Below are 16124 nucleotides of genomic sequence, written 5' to 3'. Positions count from 1 at the left end.
GAGATCTTCAAAACTCACCTGGGCAAGCCACTGAGCAACCTCATCAGTTTTTGAAGCCGGTCCTGATTTGAGCACGGGCTTGGACTAGAGCCCTGCAAATTCCCTCCTGAGTGAAGTTACTCTGTGAGAGAAGAGTTAAAGGTGCATGCTGTGCACTTCAGCTCAAATTCTGCATCAGCTTCCCAGTTGCTTTTGTCCAGAGAAATGAGATGGGCTTGTCTTCCAACAAGATGCTCCTGTGAGATTAAGTACCTGCTTTTATAAAAGATTGCCGTGTCATTATCTTCAATAAAAGAAAGTGGTTAATATTCCCAGCTTTATTTGGATTCACCTACCCACTGCAACATACACCATTTGTCAAGCTAGATCCTGTACAATTTTCACAGGAAAAGCCGATGTTGGTCTAGCAGAACAGACAAACACATTCTGCTTCTAGGCAAAAGGCATGGCTTTTAGACATAAGTGAGAGTCGGGAGGGTGACTTGAGATCCACCACAATGAGGATCCCTTTGGGAGTATAAGATGTGATGATGCTGCAGTGCTAGCATTACATCAGTAACTCGTTCCCTGGATCCTGTTTATTTCCCTCTCATCCTCTGTCCCCCTGTGGTCTCTTTTGTGTTTTTTTTAGCTGCCTTTGAAATCTATAATCTTCAATGCCATCTTCCAATTTCAGAGATTTCATCTGAATACATCTCTCAAAATCAAGCTAAGATGAGGGGGAAGTCCAGTATCAAGAATCCAAAGAAAACACTTTGTTGTGTAGGACTTTGCCTTAGGGAACAGTGTTGACAAATGCTGGTCACTGTTTTTGCTCGTGTTACTCCTCCCAGGAACCTCTTCCAGCCTTTCTATGCTCTGACAGCTAGAGATGTTCCCCTCATTTCCAGCACCAAGAAAATGATGTCACTTGCGCTGTCTGCCTGAAGTTTCTCAGGTCCTAGCAGAGCTCACCATCCAACTGCTATCACTGAGCTTCAGCAGATCACAGAATGGTTTAGGTTGGAAGAGACCTTAAAGATTATCTAGTTCCAACCCCCTGCCATGGGCAGGGACACTTCCCTCTAGACCAGGTTGTTCAAAGCCCCATTCAGCCTGGCCTTGAACACTTCCAGGAATGGGGCAGTCACAGCTTCCCTGGGCAACCTGTTCCAGTGTCTCACCACCCACACAGTAAAGAATTTCTTCCTAATATCTAATCTAAATCTCCCCTCTTTCAGTTCGAAACCATTCCCCCTCATCCTATTGCTCCACTCCCTGATAAAGAGTCCCTCCCCATCCTTCTTGTAGGCCCCCTTTAGGTACTGGAAGGGGCTCTAAGGTCTCCCCGGAGCCTTCTCTTCTCCAGGCTGAACAACCCCAACTCTCTCAGCCTGTCCTCATAGCAGAGGTGCTCCCGCCCTCTGATCATCTTTGTGGCCCTTGCAAGAACAAATATATTCACGTGATTAAGGGAGCCACAAGAAGCCACCTAATTTGGATAGTAGAAACTTGAACCCAGGAACTAGTCTGCTGTGACTCTGAGCATCAGGTACCAGATCTTGCTTTAGTGAAGCTACACATAGCGAGGCACACAGCGCTCTCAACAGCAGCCAGAATCACATCAGTACAACATGGTATCTCCTGAGTGCAGTGCAGATTATGACTAATTTATGTTGCTGGTTTTGGCCCTAGCCAGACAGCTTAATATGGTTCAAATTCATTACTGAAGACCAGAGCAGAGAGCTGTGTGCATGGAGTAATATGCACAATCACTGCGATGGACAGCTTAAAAGTTGTGCTCCTAAATGTAGGGCTCCTGACCCTTTATGACCTAGTTGGCTCCGTTGCATTAAAGCTACTGTGTAAATGTGAATACTTCAGGCTTTCAGTTTCTGCTTTGTATTGAATACCTTATACTTGGAGAATGGCAGCAGAAAACCATATTCCAATTTTGGGAAGCGGTGCCCTGTGTCAGATCAGTACGTTCTGTGCCACTTCTCCTGTATCTTCCTGGTTGCTTGGCATCTTCTGTCCTCACTTTTGACCCATAATAAGTGCAGCAACCAAAAAAGCTTGATTAGTGGAGGGTGAAGGATGTCCAGAGGGATATACTGACTTCAGGAAAACCCAAATTTAGGAGAAACTAGAAATGGACTTTTAGACCCTTCCTTAGCATGGAGCTGGCCATAACCACCAGGATTATTTGAGAGCGGTCCAGTTGTATTGCTGGAGTGAATGGCAGGGGGATTAGAGGGAAGAGCTGGGCAGATCTGGGACTGCGACAGGAGATAATCTCTGTGAGCTGCCCCTTGGAGGGACAAAACCCCGTGACTAATCCCCATCTGTATGATCCGATGGAGTACCTGTGCAGCTGGGGTCATCCTGTGTACTACTCACCTCAGTAACAGGGTACAACAGCCTTCTAGGCAGAAGGCTCATCAGCCCTCAGCAGGTGTTAGCACACAGGAGAAGTGTGTTAGATGCGTGTAAGTGAGAAGGGATTGTAAATATAGACAATTCAGGGACTTTTTTTTTTTTTTTTCCTGGAAATGGGTGAGTGGTTCAAGGAAAGGTAAAGGCAGTTATGGTTATGTACAGATTAAAGACAAAGTGTATGCATACCTCAGCAGGGATGATGAAGCATCATTTGAAAGGGGCAGGATTAAGGACAGGCAAGTCCTCAGTTTTAGAAAACAGGACTGGAAAATTCTGGAATAGCACATGGCTAACCCTCTGGAAATCACTTCCTTTTCACACTCAGTTTCTTGAATGTCTTTACTTTTTAGGAAAATTGAGATATAATTCCCTTTGCCATTTTATCTGACATCTGACATCCCATAGTGTCCCGTCCCAGTTGCCCAGGGCACAGAGCTCCCTGGAGCCTGTGAGAGAGGGGGAGAAGGAGATGGGCTCAGCCCCCCTTTCACCCCTGCTTCCCTGTACCCACCAGTGCCACAGGGGCCATGGGACATTAGAATAGAAGCTGGAGGCCACTCATTTCAAGTGTGCTAATAGTGACTTCATCCGCTGCTTGCATAGTCCTGAGATAGATGTTTATTTGTGATCAAAACGCTAAACAGTCATCATGAGTGACTGGCTGCGCTGAGCGCAGTCCAGAGAAGCTCAGACATCCCTAAACCCCAAATCCTCTTCCTCTTATCTCCTCCTCTTTGCCCAGAAGTCATCATCTCACACTGTTTCTTTTCTGCTGGAAAACAAAGGTGGACCACAGCTGTTAAGTCCTCCCTGTCTCTGCTGACCATATGTGGCAGAGTGCTGCTGGGGTTCAAAGGCCTCGCAAGGTGCTCCTTGGCCAGAAATCTCCTGATGACACTGCCTTGCTCGACATGTGCCCATCCCAACAGACAAACTCATCACACCCCGCCTTAGTGTGTGTCCCCCCCCCCCCCCCGTGAAGGGCAAGGTGCACCGTGCAGTGGCTGTGGCAGTTGTCTCCTTCGAGGCTCAGGGACACACGGAGGCACTGGGATGGGAGGGGGGTTAGGAGCAGAGGCACCGGGATCCGGCTCGGGGGAGCCGAGCTGTCCGGGCGCTTTGAAAAGCCGCTCGGGCGGCAGTAGGGGATCTCTAGGCCCCCCCCAAAAAAAACAAACAACAAACAAAAAAAAGTAAAATTAACTATAAAGAAACACGCCCGGGGGCTGCCCGCCTCTCTGAACAACACTGAAGAAGGGGAGAGGGAGGGTAAAACACGCCGGGACCCCCCCGCCCACCTGCGGGGGGTGCGGAGGGGCGGTGAGCGGCCGCCCCGCCCCGCCGCTTTCTGTCCCCTCTCCCGCGCCGTACGGCCGGGCGCGCGCCGGCTCCATCCGCTGGCAACTTTGTGGCGCGGGCGGCGGTGCCGCCGCGGCTCTGCCCTCAGCTGAGGCGGCAGCGGGGGGCGACGGTTGACCCCCCGCCCGGGCCCACCCCGCCATGGCCGGCATCGGCATCGACCATTCCAAGCTGCCCGGAGTCAAAGAAGGTAGCCGTCACCCCCACGGGGAGGGCGGCGTGGGGCGGGGGGGCGCGAAGCCCGGCCCCGGGCGTGGAGAGCTGGACGGGACGGGGCGGTTCGGGGTTGTGGTGGTGGTGGTGGTGGTGGGGGTGGTGGGAATTGCGGGAAGGAAGGGGAGAAACTCTTCTTTTAAACGAAAAATTGCAGCGCCGGGATGTGCCGGAGCCCTCCCCGCTTCCCCCTGCGTTGTCCCCGGCTGTGCGGGTTGGAAGGAGGGCAGGGGAGGGGAGGACAGGCCGGAGGGGGAGCAGCAGCCTCAGCTTGGCCGCCAGCCGCGGCCGCCCCTCCGAGCTCGGCCGAGGGCTCGGCTCCTCGGAGGCGGGGGGCGGCGGGGAAGCGCCGGTTTTCCCCGGGAGAAGGCGAGGAGAGGCGCTGGGGGAGGGGGACAGCCCTTTGTCTGCGCCGGGGCCGCTCCTGGCGCTTCTGCTCGGCTCCCCCCCACCCGCCCCTACTCCTCTCCCGGCTGGGGGGGCCGGGGAGGGCTCCCACGGCAGATGAGCCCTGCTGTGAAATAGCCCGGGGAGCCTTTGGGCTACTGACACGGAGGTGCGGCTCGGCTGGGTTCAGAGGCTCCGCTCGGGGCACTGGGAAAATGGGAGCGGAACTGTGAATATCCACAAATGTGGTGATTTGAGGGGACTGGCCCAGTTAAAAAATACTTCAGCCTACGGGTTGTTTTTTTGTTTGTTTGTTTGGGGTTTTTTTGTGTGAGGGCTTTGCCCTGCGCTGAGCTTTGGAGCACCAAGCAGCCTTCTCCGCTCTGCAGAATCCTTTGGGCACCCCAAGAACTCAGGGGAAGGGTGCCCTGCTCGCTTTCTGCAAAATCTCTGTGCGCCCCAAAAGTGCAGGGGAAGCGTCCCTGCTCACTTTCTGGGTGTCCAACTGCAGCAGCTGCCGCTGGCCACGGGTTTAGCCTGTGCTCAGTACACGGAGTCACCTTCAGTTGGGCCAGGTTGGCCTCGGCTTCCCTCCTAGCAGAGAGGATCTGCTTAACGTCTGTGCCTTTAAGCTTAATTAAAGGTGCCCTAGAGCTGCTTTGAGCTTGAAAAGCTTTGTACGAGGTAGAGTCTCTTCTTTCTGACACTGACATACATCTGTAGAAGCTCTGTCAAAATCAAATTGTTTCAGATTTATGCCGTAGTAATGAGAATACTGCATGCCTGTCTAAATGCAACCAAAATTCCTGAAACTTGTTTTCCTTGCTGCTGGCCATTTATTTTTCTTTTTTTAAATTTCAATTCTTGCAAAACAGCAAGTGTGAATTTGATGATTCAGCTAGGCAAGGGTAGAAGAGTCCACACAGGGAGCTGGAGGTTCCTTTGAACGTCTTGTCATCCTTTTGTGTTTCACTTCTTACTGCTACTGGAAGAAAAGTAATACCCGTGGGCTGAAGTTTTAGGGGTTAATGTTGGTCACATTAAGTCATTAGCAAAATTGTTATTGGTCATTTTAGTGTGGCCAAGATCTCATCCTTAGAGTCTGTCCAGACATGGTTACTTAAGAAAATTAATCCAATTAACCTTTCCAGTGGGTTGATTAAAGTGAATTAAATCCCTGTGTAGATGCTCTTACTCAGAATTTAAGTAGCCTTGATTTGATTTAGTTTGATTTGTTTTTGAAGTGAACTAACTGGACTAAGGTCACTTACATAGTGAATGAAAGTATGTTTATGGGGTTCTAATGAAGCTCAACCAGTCCTTGGTAAATTTGCACCTACAGTTACTGTGGATTAAGTTTCAAGAGTGTCCTGGTACGATGCTCTGTTGTTACCTGATAGCGATTGGATTAAAGCAACGTCCAAGGGCAGCTCCAACGTGCAAAGTACGTGAGGCCCGAGCCATGTTCTGCAAAGCCTCTGGCATGTTTCACGCTTTTAGTTTAGTGACATCATTTGTTTTTATTGTGCTAAGTGTTGAAACTGAGCTATGCTTTGGATTAGATCTTTTCATGCTTGGCGTTAATGCCAACCAAGGAAAGAAATGCATTGCCTTCCATACCTAGGGAAATATTTATTGTTCTGATACAGAAATCACTGTTGATCCTTCTGGAAAAACATTCCCTTTCTTCATTTCGGGGTAAAGGTCAGTTTAGTCATTCATTAACAATGAAAAACATTGTTTTGGTTTGGCTACTTTGTTCTTTACCAGCTGTCCACTGGGAGAAGAGGTGCTGTGTCCAGGTTCTCCCTTGCCACAGGGATTGCTGTGAGACAGTGTCATCCTCCTCTTCTGGTGGGGTCTCGGAAACTCTTCTACAAGCGAGGTCACTTCTGTGTAATGGTGGCAGAAAAAAAATCTGGTAACTGTAGCTTGGTGCTGCAGGAAGTCTTGCTTCTTGTGTTTACTTTCTTTTTTTATCTTTAAAAACATTTATATTAGCTGGAGGCCTGATACAGGTGGCATTTTGCTGGTGAAAACTGCTTCAGCCAGTACAGTTTATTTTGTAGGCAGGGGTTTACTGGTGTAAAATACACCCTCAAAACACTCTCTTTCTAGTATAAACTAGACCTTAGTGCTGCAGCCTGGTGTTACAGAGCCATTTTTCCATGGGCAGTAAAGTGGATGTTCTGACCACTGTGGTCAGTAAAGCTCTTGTAAGTTATTTACTGAAGGTTTTGGTGTTAGTTGCAATCTCTGGGCTGAGTTTCTCTCCCTGTGTTTCTATTCTCCTCTCAAGTGTCTGTGACATTTTCTCTTTTCACAAAGCAGCTTTTGCTGTGTGCTCTTTTGACTCGCCCCAGGGGATTGCTCGGCTCTGTGTGTGTAGATCTCTCTTACTTGAGGTCTCATTTGTGAGCCTTTTGGGAACAAAAGCATCCTGGAAATATTATTTTAATTAGTTACTTAAAAGCAAATAAAAGGGCTCTGCTTGATTTCTAACCATTTGTTTCTCATCTCTTGTGATCTGATGCTTTTTTGTTTTTATCAGCTAAAATTGGGAAGGGCTACACCCTCTCCCTGGCTGCCAGTTTTAAATGAGCTCTTCGGTGCAGCTCCCCCTGCCATGTCCAAGCTCTGGGTATTGCCTCTTGGACCTGGGAGCATCCCTGCCTGGGAGCTGCACGGGGCACGTTCCTGAGGAGGTATCTTAGAGCTGCGCAGACCTTGCCCCTCTCTGGAGGACGTACTTGTCCCTCTGCTGTTGCTGCCTTTGCCAAAGGGGTGAGGTCTGTGGCAATGGCTTTGTGAAGGGGATGCCTGTCTTCTAAGACTGAGGCTCAGTCCCTCATCCAGTGCAGACCCTGAGAGCCGTCAGTTGTTAGTGGTGGCAGGTAGAACCCAGGTATGGGCTTCCTCACCAGGGAATCCTGATCTTTGTGTCTGTTTGAATCCTCTGTGAGGAGAAAAAAGGGAGGGGTTGGGAGGAAGAGGGACCCTGTGCTCTGCTCCAGCAGTGTACTGCTCTTTGGAACTGTGGAAAATTGCAGTGGCTTAAGTGTTTTTGTTTAATCTTATTTTTAGTAGCACTATAAAGATGTATAAGGGCAGTATGTCTGTGCCAATTGTTGGAGCCAACCCTGCCACGCTGCTGTCTCTTGAGCTCTAGTCTTGACAAAGGTTGATTGTGCCACTTGTACTTGGAGAGGCACAGCAACAATGCTCGCACTATGGTTTCCACTCTTCATTAAGCATCTGATTTGACTTTCTGAAGCTCCTGATGTGTACATTCAAATGCTGCTAGTTGTAGTCTGCTGCCAGAGAGGCTACTTTCCCAAATGTGGCAGTAAAAGATAACCTCTGACTGTGGCCTTGGGGAAACAGGAAGGGCTTGAATCTTCATTTTCTGTCTTGGCAAGGCGTTCTCTGGGGCAGGCAGCCTGGCTGACTCTCTTTTGCCATAAATTGAATAAAAGTTTGCTGTAAGCATCGGTCTTCCTCCCAACCACAGCACCTTCCCTCTGACCTCTGCAGCTTGATGTGACCTGTGCTGAGACTCCTGCAATAAAAACCTCCTGGCTGCTGACACTCCCCAGGGGACAGGGGAAGGGGGTCAGCTCTGAGCTGCAGTGTCTCAGGGTCTCCTAGAACAGACTGATTGATGTTACCTGCTTATTTCAGGGCTTTTGGTGCCTGTGTGTGCTCAGCAACACGATGGTGGAGGAGGGGAACTTGCTGTCTGTCAAAGGTGGAAGCGGGTTCAGAAAGTGTTGATGGCTGGCATGATGTCTGTTGAGGAGGTTTGCTTTGGAATTTTTCAGGGACTGGTGTTGAGGGATGAGATGTCAGCTGTACTCATGTGAAGGAAGGGTTGGCCTTTAACTAGATTAATATAATCAGGGCAACAATGTTGAGAGCAGCTGGGGGTCAGCCAGGTCACTGTGAAGCCACCTGCACCATGCCCTTTGGCTCCAACTGAGATTTTTTCCTTGCAGCGTGATGTGCATTGTCACGGTTTTCTGCTTTGTGACTTCCTCGGAGAAGGGCTCTGAAAAATTCAGGCAAGCTGGATGGCTTGGGGGCAGTGAGGAGCTGGAGGGTGGTGGGACATAGATGCAGGCTTTTCTTTCTAGGTCACTGGTTCATGTCCAGCTCTTCTGAGTAATAGGAGGTCTGTTTTTCCAGCATGCATGAATTCAGTAGCTGAGGCTGTCGTACTCATTTCACTTCTGGTTAAAGCTGGGTGAAAGTTTTATTATGCATTCAGTTGTTCTGGGTCTGCAGTGCTTGGCAGAGGAGATGGGCAGGATTAGCATATTTCATGCTCTTGGCTCCAAAACACAACTGAGCAAGCAGGTCTGCCTCCTCCCAACCCTTAAATCCTTAGCACTGTCCTCTGCGAGCTGCCGTGGAGGTTGTACTGAGGCAAAAAGATTTCTCAAAAAGCAGTCTTTGGCAGAGAGGAGCTTCCAGACTCATGTTGATGCCTTCTACAGAGATGTTTCCTTAGTTACTGACAAATTTTTGGGCTGGGATAAGAGGGGGGACAGTCTGTTTTGCCTTGATTCCGGGGGGGTGGGGGTGGGGGGGGAGTTGGTGGCTTCCTCCATTTGTCATACTAGGACTCTGGCCATCACCCATTGCTCCTCTCCAAGTAATGATCCCAGCCAAGGGCTGTGTTGCAGACAGCATTGTGTTTGCTGTGACCATGGGCCCCTGTTTACTCTTCAATTTCCTGTGGCCATGAGCACTGTCAGAGGGTGTGTGTGTGCCAGGCAGGAGTTGGAGATGGCTGCTGCAAGGAGCAGGAGAGGCCAGTTGTGCTCTCTCTGGGCACAGGAAAAACCCCACTTGGAGAAGCAATGGGACATCCCTGGGGGCTGTGTGAAGCTTCTCTGTTTTGCTGGAAAAAGCTTTCTTTTTCTTGCTCAGAGACATCCAGTTCACATGATTTATAGATGAAGTGACATGTTCCCTCCCTGCTTCCTTGTCCACTTCCCAGAGTGTCCCCAGCTGGCTGGCTTCCCCCTCACTTGCTGCTGCTCCTCTGCATAGTGCTGGTTTGAAGGCTGAAGGACTGAGGAAGGGGGCCGATCTGTGGGTAAAACTGCCTTAAAACTCGAGAAGCTTAGGTCCAGTTTCTAGCGTGGCACTCACTGCTGGTTTGTCTTGTTTGTCTTTCTCCAAAAAGATGATAAAGATATTTGCCACTTTGCTGCTGCTGGCTTGCACTGCAGGAAGCAAAGGGCGTTTGCTGAGCATTTCCACTGGGAAAGCAGGGCTGCCATCTCCCCAGAGGCTGCTGTGTGTTGGGAATACTCCATGTTCACCTTACAGTGCTGGCTTCTCCACAGGACACAGGATGGGACCTTGTGGAAGTCCATTGACACTTCATTTGTATTTCCTTTTTAAAAATAGAAATTGGAGCTTTCCCACTGTGTTCTTTCTCAGTACCTGAAGATACCACACAGCTCGTTGAATGAGTGCTATATGGCCTTGGCACTGTATGGCAGCTGGGAGAGACTTTATCAGGGCTGGAAAGAGAGGTCCCACACAGATCCATAATCAAGGACAACTGAAATGACACATGAAGGAAACCATGATTAAACTAGGCTTTCATCTGCTCTGTTTCTTCATGTACCCTTACGGTATGATTCTGGCTCTGATAAATGATTGAGAAGTTGAAAAAGGAGAGTGCACCATCACACTATATGTATAACAGTTGCAAGGCAGGGCTGTCCTGAACTTTGCACTGAACAGAGGAGACCAGTTATGCCTGGGTGCTCATAAAATCTACGCTGTAACCCTGGGTGCCTTGTAAATTAGGCTTGCCAGGAGTGTTACTTTCCCTGGGAAGAAAGGTGTGGATGAAAGCCTGCTCAGAAGCTCGGCACAGCCTTTCTGCCCCTGCCCAAGGATTTTGTGTCAGGCTCCGGAAGCTCAACTGATGATTATTTTAATTGCACGCCAGCCCACGGTGCTACCGCTATGATGCTCTGTCAGCCAAATAAAAATAGTGAGATCTTTTTGACTGGGGCTGGTAGCGGCTTGGTCCGTGCGCTCTTCACAGCTCTGCCTGCGGTGAGTGCTGTTCAGGACAGAAAGTTGAAGTGGGTTTGCAGTTGAGTCACTCTTCTTCACTTCTCTTTTCAAAGGAGGTGTAAAAAGCTGCGTGCAGTAAAACTTTGAGTTCCTGTGTGCATGTGGGTATGATTTGCTCTCTTCCCAGTCCTGCTGAACCAGGACTGCGTGGCTGGAGGAATTGGCTTTAGAGGAAATGCTATGTGGGCTCAATACGTGGTGTTCATTAAGTGATGACAAAGGGGAAGAGGACATGAATGAGCAAATATTTGAAGGCACTGAGAGACAGGCATACCTTAAGGACACCGACAGGGCTGACCAAGAAGTAATGGGACAAAAGGGGGGAAGGAAGTTTATGAAAACAGGAATATTTCCTGGCAGTGAGAGGTGTATTTTTTTCTTTCTGCAGAAACCTCTCCAAATGATACAGTGCATATAGCTTTGTCCCTTTACAACCAGACAGACCAAAAGACTGGAGCATGCCCTGGCAGGGGATGTTCCTCACAGAGGAACTGTCACCACTGACCGGGCAGGTGGGCTGGGAAGGCGTTGGCCTGGCTCAGGGCAGCCTTCCCTGGTGTGGATGGAAAACTTCTGCCCTGTCCACTCATCAGAACAGCTCTGCACTGCAAAAGCATCTGAGCTTATTGTATATGTCTGTTATGGATATGGCAAACCTTACTTGTGAGGAGAAATTTTTTTTTCCTCCCTCTATTCTGAAGTTAGTTTTATTATTGGGTTGCTGGCTGGTGGAACAGGGAGGATTTATGTCTTAAATTCACCGACACCTCCTGGCTCGTTTGGTAGTACAGCTGGGGTGAGGTGATGGAGGGCAGCAGGGAAGGGCCTGGGAATTCTCCAAGCTGCCAGGGTGTTGGCTGTTTTGGTGGCACGCAGAGAGCACTGCTGTTCACAGGGCTGTGCTCTCCTGCAGGCGCGTCAGTCGGCGCCAGGTTTCTAAAGGAAGTTGGTGTTGGGAAGAGGCTGGGCTCTCCTGAGCTTGTTTGCAGTGCTGGAGAGACTGGTTCCTTGGCTAGGGCTGCATAGCCCTGCCTGCGTTCCTCACATCCCTGATGCTACAAGGCGGAAAAGGCAGGTTTGCCTCCAGCTCCGATTGCCGTGCTTAGTTACGTGGTACTCCAGGCTGTTGGCATTGCCCAGAGCATGAGCATCACCGAACAGGTGAACTTGTTAGGTCCTGATTTCTGTTGTCTTTTCTTTTACTTTGTTTAAAGCTATAAGTATACAATAACACCTAAGGGTGATTTAGCCCCCAAAGCAAAAATTTTACTTCTGACTGACTTGCAGCTCATTTTGTGCTTTCAGTGAGGAGGCATTTAAAAGGCTGCCAGCCTGCTTCTTCCTCGTGCTTGCCAACGCATGTGAGCTGTGGGCACAGCTGCCACAAAGCGGTTTGCTCCAGGTTGATGCTGGGAGTTCTGCCTCCCTGCCCATCTGGTCCCAGAGACCATAGACTTATTCGTACTCTCTTATGCCACTGTTTTAAATCTGTAGTTGTTCTAAGGGCAGTATGCCAACACAAGGCTGTGACAGGAAGGGCGACGTGTATAGCTGTAAGTCTACTGACTGGTGACTGTTATTAGATGGATGTGAAGGTTTGACTGATCTGGGGCCAGCTTTGGTACTTTGTGTTCTCCAGAGCTGACTAATAAACCTGGAGAACTTAAATGTGGGAAGCAAGGAGGGGAGAGGAGAGAGTACCCCCAAGGAACTGGCGGAGCAAAGAAAAGGGGATTTGAAACAAAGCAGAGCATCCTTGGTTGGTTTGGTAGAGGAAGGTTTTTCTCACGGAGCATATTTACAGTGCTGGCAGCAGCTGAACGGGTGGCAGACAGGAGTCCTCGCAGCCTAGCAGCCGCCTTTCTAGGAAAAAGGAAGCTGATAGGAATCTGTGCAAGAATCAGAGCTGATTGCAGGATCAGTTCAGACACCTACAGCTTTGAACGCAGCAGCTGGCCAGGTTTCCAGCAAGCCTGGGAGGCTGCCCTGAGGCCCACCCTGCTGGAGCTTTGCTTCTCGTGGTGTCTGATCTGGATGAATAGAACCTGGCTTGTTCTCCTGTGCACTGATGCTGTGGTCCCTCCTCCCAGCCGCAGCTCTGGTTTAGCTACAAGCCCCAGAGCAGTTTCAGGCTTGGCTCTAGTTACCTGAAGGGTGAGAAGAAAGTGGCATCTCTGAGGAAGTCTTTCTGCTACTTGTTCTCTCCAGAGATGCTTTTCCTCCATATGACTGTGGGTCCTTGTGGTGTAAAACCACACTGTGGGGTTTTGAGAGGAACTAGAACCTTTTTTTGGCACTTGGCACCTTCTGCGTAGGCGTCCTCAGTCAGCCTTGCGTAAACAGTCACCAAACAGAGTCACTGCATGAACTTGCACCAGAGAGGCACTGAGAGCTCCCTTTCTGAATCCTGTCTCGCTTGTATTTTGCTACATTATCTTTTAGGATTAAGCTGGAGGAGAAGCCTGTGAAAGCTGACACTTTGAATTATCTCCGCTCCCGGCTGCCTGCCTGCCTGCCTCTCTGGAGCTGCTGTGTGAGCTTATTCACCACAGCCTGAAACTGAGGGCATAGAAATGCTAGTGAAGCATCTGAGATTCAGGATGCCATGGCTCCTGAAAGGCACCCTGAACCACAAAGTGGACCTGCCAACTCTCCGCTGAGAAACTACTGAACTGAGCAAGGGATTTAGGCATGCATTTAGCAGAGAACAGAAGTTTTGCCTATCTGGGAAATGCAGCGTGTCCGTCCAAGAGTTTTGTATAGTATAAAATTGCCTAAAATGCTGAAATAAAAGCTGAAATAAACAGATCAAAGCAAAAGATGGTGATCACTGTTTAGATGGGTGTGGGGGAAGGGAGCATATATAGTGCAAATCTCTTGAGATGCAAACTCCATGCCTGAGCGGTTTTCTGAGTGGGTGTCTGTTTTGAGTTGTGCATGAAGGGAGACTGTTTTTCTTTTCCCCCTCCCTTACCCTAGTTTAAATGAGTGGTGTGGGGCATAAAACTAAAACTGCCATGACATCCTGTCTGCAAAAGAAACAAAAAAAAGAAACCCTCCAGAAAAGGGCAGTGTCATATGATCCATGGGGCACTGCTGAAGGCATGTTTTGCAACTACAGTAGTGCTTGTGGGGACATCTGTGTGAGCCAGGGATTTTGGCCTCTCCTGGTAAAGGTAACTCCTGTCCCACTCTCCACTGACCTGTGTGGTGGTTTGCCCTTGGGCAAAGTGAGGGTAAAACACAGCTGTTGGAGGTGGTGTTGTTTGTTTTGCTGTGATCCATGATTTGAGGCAGTGGTGAAAGTTGACTGCCAGGAAGACTTCTCCCTGTCTTTATTGTTGGTTGTTCATTTTGCACATGTGGTGTTAGCTGAGTCAACTGAAGCTGGAGAGGATGACTACAGGAGCAACTTTTGTTCTCATTGATGATTATGATTAACTTCCTTCATGCACAGACCCAGTTATGTCTCAAATATTGTGAGTGAAGTGTGTGTTTGGCTGCCTGGGATCTACTACTTGGCTGTGGTGTCAAACTAGCCAAACCATCCCTGACCAATATATCTACCTTGAGGTTTTTATACCTGTCCACCTGGATGTTACTGATGGGTCTACAGTGTGATGGCTGAGCGCACTGGTGACCTTTTGGGTCTGGGCAATCTTGTATGGGCTGATGGACACTGTGGCACACAAGAAAAAGCTACGGAGTCTGAGCCTGGCAGGTAATGGCTTACGTATTGTGGCTTACGTATTTGCTTTCTGCTTTAGAGTGGCAAAATACTGTATGCATTCAGCCCCTCAATGCACAAAATTTCTGGAATAGGAGGCAGCAGCTGTAGCAGCAATGTTGGCTATAGGACTGAGGGGTTTTGGAAAGTTCTTGTCACTCAGATTACTTCATGTCTGGGGACCCAGCTGGACCTGGCTGAAAAGGCTGAATTTTCAAAGCATGGCTGCCAGTACTCCTTAAGGCTCAATGCCATTTTCAGGTATGTCTGTATGTCCAACCTTGAAGTGCTTCAATTCAAAATTTTCTTCTGGAAGTCAAAGACGTGGTTTTTAACTCTTGACCTGTGGGTTGTGTTTTAAGCTTGGGGGATAAGTACAGTTGCTCTTATTTAGAAAGATTGCAGATGAAGTGATGCAGGGTGCAAATTATCCAATGATGGAAAAGATGGCAGCCTTCTGTAATAAAGGCAGAATGATAAATTTTATCAAATTTTGTGGCTGGGGCATGCTCTAGGATTACCTTTTAACTCCCTTGTGGTGCTATTTTTTTGTGATCCTGGGTACCTCCAGCTTCCTGTTTATACTGTGCAAGAACATCACCTTCTGCTTTGGAGTGTTCAGCAGATGCTCTCTCAGTTTGAGGACTGCTCTGCAGTACAGTTTGCAGGCATGCTTACAGAAGTGAGAACCCTAAACTAGTAGCCTCAGAGAAGGCATTTCGTGAATGCTGCTGATCTCTGTTTCAAGGAAGGTTAAAAAATAGACTTGTGTTCTGAGGATTTGGTTCCAAAATATATAGTCTTCCTTTTTAAAGCATTGTTGGGCAGGTGAGAGCTTGTTGTTGTTGAACAGTGCAAACAGAGCACAAACCTCTCATGGCCTTGACCTCAAAGCATTAGCTTAGAGCAGAGAGGATAACCTCCTTCCCAATCCCAAGCTCTTCTTAGCTTCCAGTCCAAGACTGCCAATAAAAAAAACCCACAAAACACCATGGTTCTTTGGCAATACTTTTTTATTTTGCATGTTTATGCTTTTAAGAATTAGGCTGAGACCCCTCAGTTTGGTTCCCCATGGGGCTGATCAGTCTCCTTGTGCTGCCTCGTAACTGCCAGCTACATGAGATGCTCTGGTGCTGTGGCTGAGAAGCAGGAATTGTTCCCTTCCCCAGGCTGCCCAGCCCTGCCCTCTGCCTGGGAGACAGAGTTTTCTAATGTCCTTGGCACTCATGGTGCCTGGTGAACAAGGCCCTAGGAATGCTGTCTGTGTAACTGCAGCTTCAGCAGTTGAGGTGTGTCCTGGCCAGCCTTCTTGGGTGCCCATGTGTGGTAGCAGGAGCTTAGGAATCTCCTGGTGCAATGGGAGAGGCAGGACAGAAATGAGAGGTGCTGAGGTCATGCCACGTATCTCGCAGAGCAGCTTTGGGGGTGAGAAGGAAATGTCCCAGTTGCACATTTCCTCTGGAAATTGCCCTCTGGGTAGTCTCTCACCTCCAGCTGGGTGGCTGCTTGGTCATGTTGACTTTGTTTCAAGGAAACAACCTGCAGATTTTGGAGGGTTTACCTGGCTTGGAGTGGCCCGGCCGGTCCCTGCTGCTAAGAGTCTCTATGAGGTCCTGGCTTGCTTTTTAATCTGTAGGGATCCCTATAACTCACTATCTTCCTGAGACTGCTGGCTTGTAACAGGCTGCACTTGCTGCTTGCCACTTAATTTGTCAGCTCTGTAAGCCTTAAAAAGTGATTTTTAGCTGATGAAACTGTTTTTTCCTGTGTCCCTTCTGTCTTTCCTCTCCCTCCTGTCCTTCAGTTCAGGATTCAAAAACTGCAGATGCTCTAAACTAAGCATGAGTCACACCTTCTAGTTTATTTTGTGAATTATCCAGCACATGATGCTGATGGGAAAATGTTGGGAGTGGAGGGG

The 16124-nt window shown here is 48.9% G+C and overlaps 1 protein-coding gene across 3 annotated transcripts in view; it reads left to right on the top strand.

The window, feature by feature from the left end:
* Window positions 1-3761: 3761 nt before the first annotated feature.
* The window catches only part of CCDC50 (coiled-coil domain containing 50), a 44998-nt gene continuing 32635 nt past the window's right edge, over window positions 3762-16124 (top strand). The window contains exon 1 of one of the 3 annotated variants that reach the window (XM_054205945.1): window positions 3762-3967. In XM_054205945.1, the coding sequence (XP_054061920.1) occupies window positions 3919-3967 (49 nt within the window). In that variant the 5' untranslated portion in view covers window positions 3762-3918. Of the gene's footprint in view, window positions 3968-5754; window positions 6299-16124 lie in introns of those variants that run through there. The other 2 variants (XM_054205948.1, XM_054205946.1) reach the window with 2 other exon arrangements.

This window comes from Rissa tridactyla, chromosome 6, assembly GCF_028500815.1.
Source record: "Rissa tridactyla isolate bRisTri1 chromosome 6, bRisTri1.patW.cur.20221130, whole genome shotgun sequence".
Classification (NCBI taxonomy): Eukaryota; Metazoa; Chordata; class Aves; order Charadriiformes; family Laridae; genus Rissa; species Rissa tridactyla.
This window is presented reverse-complemented; position numbering and strand designations above follow the sequence as displayed.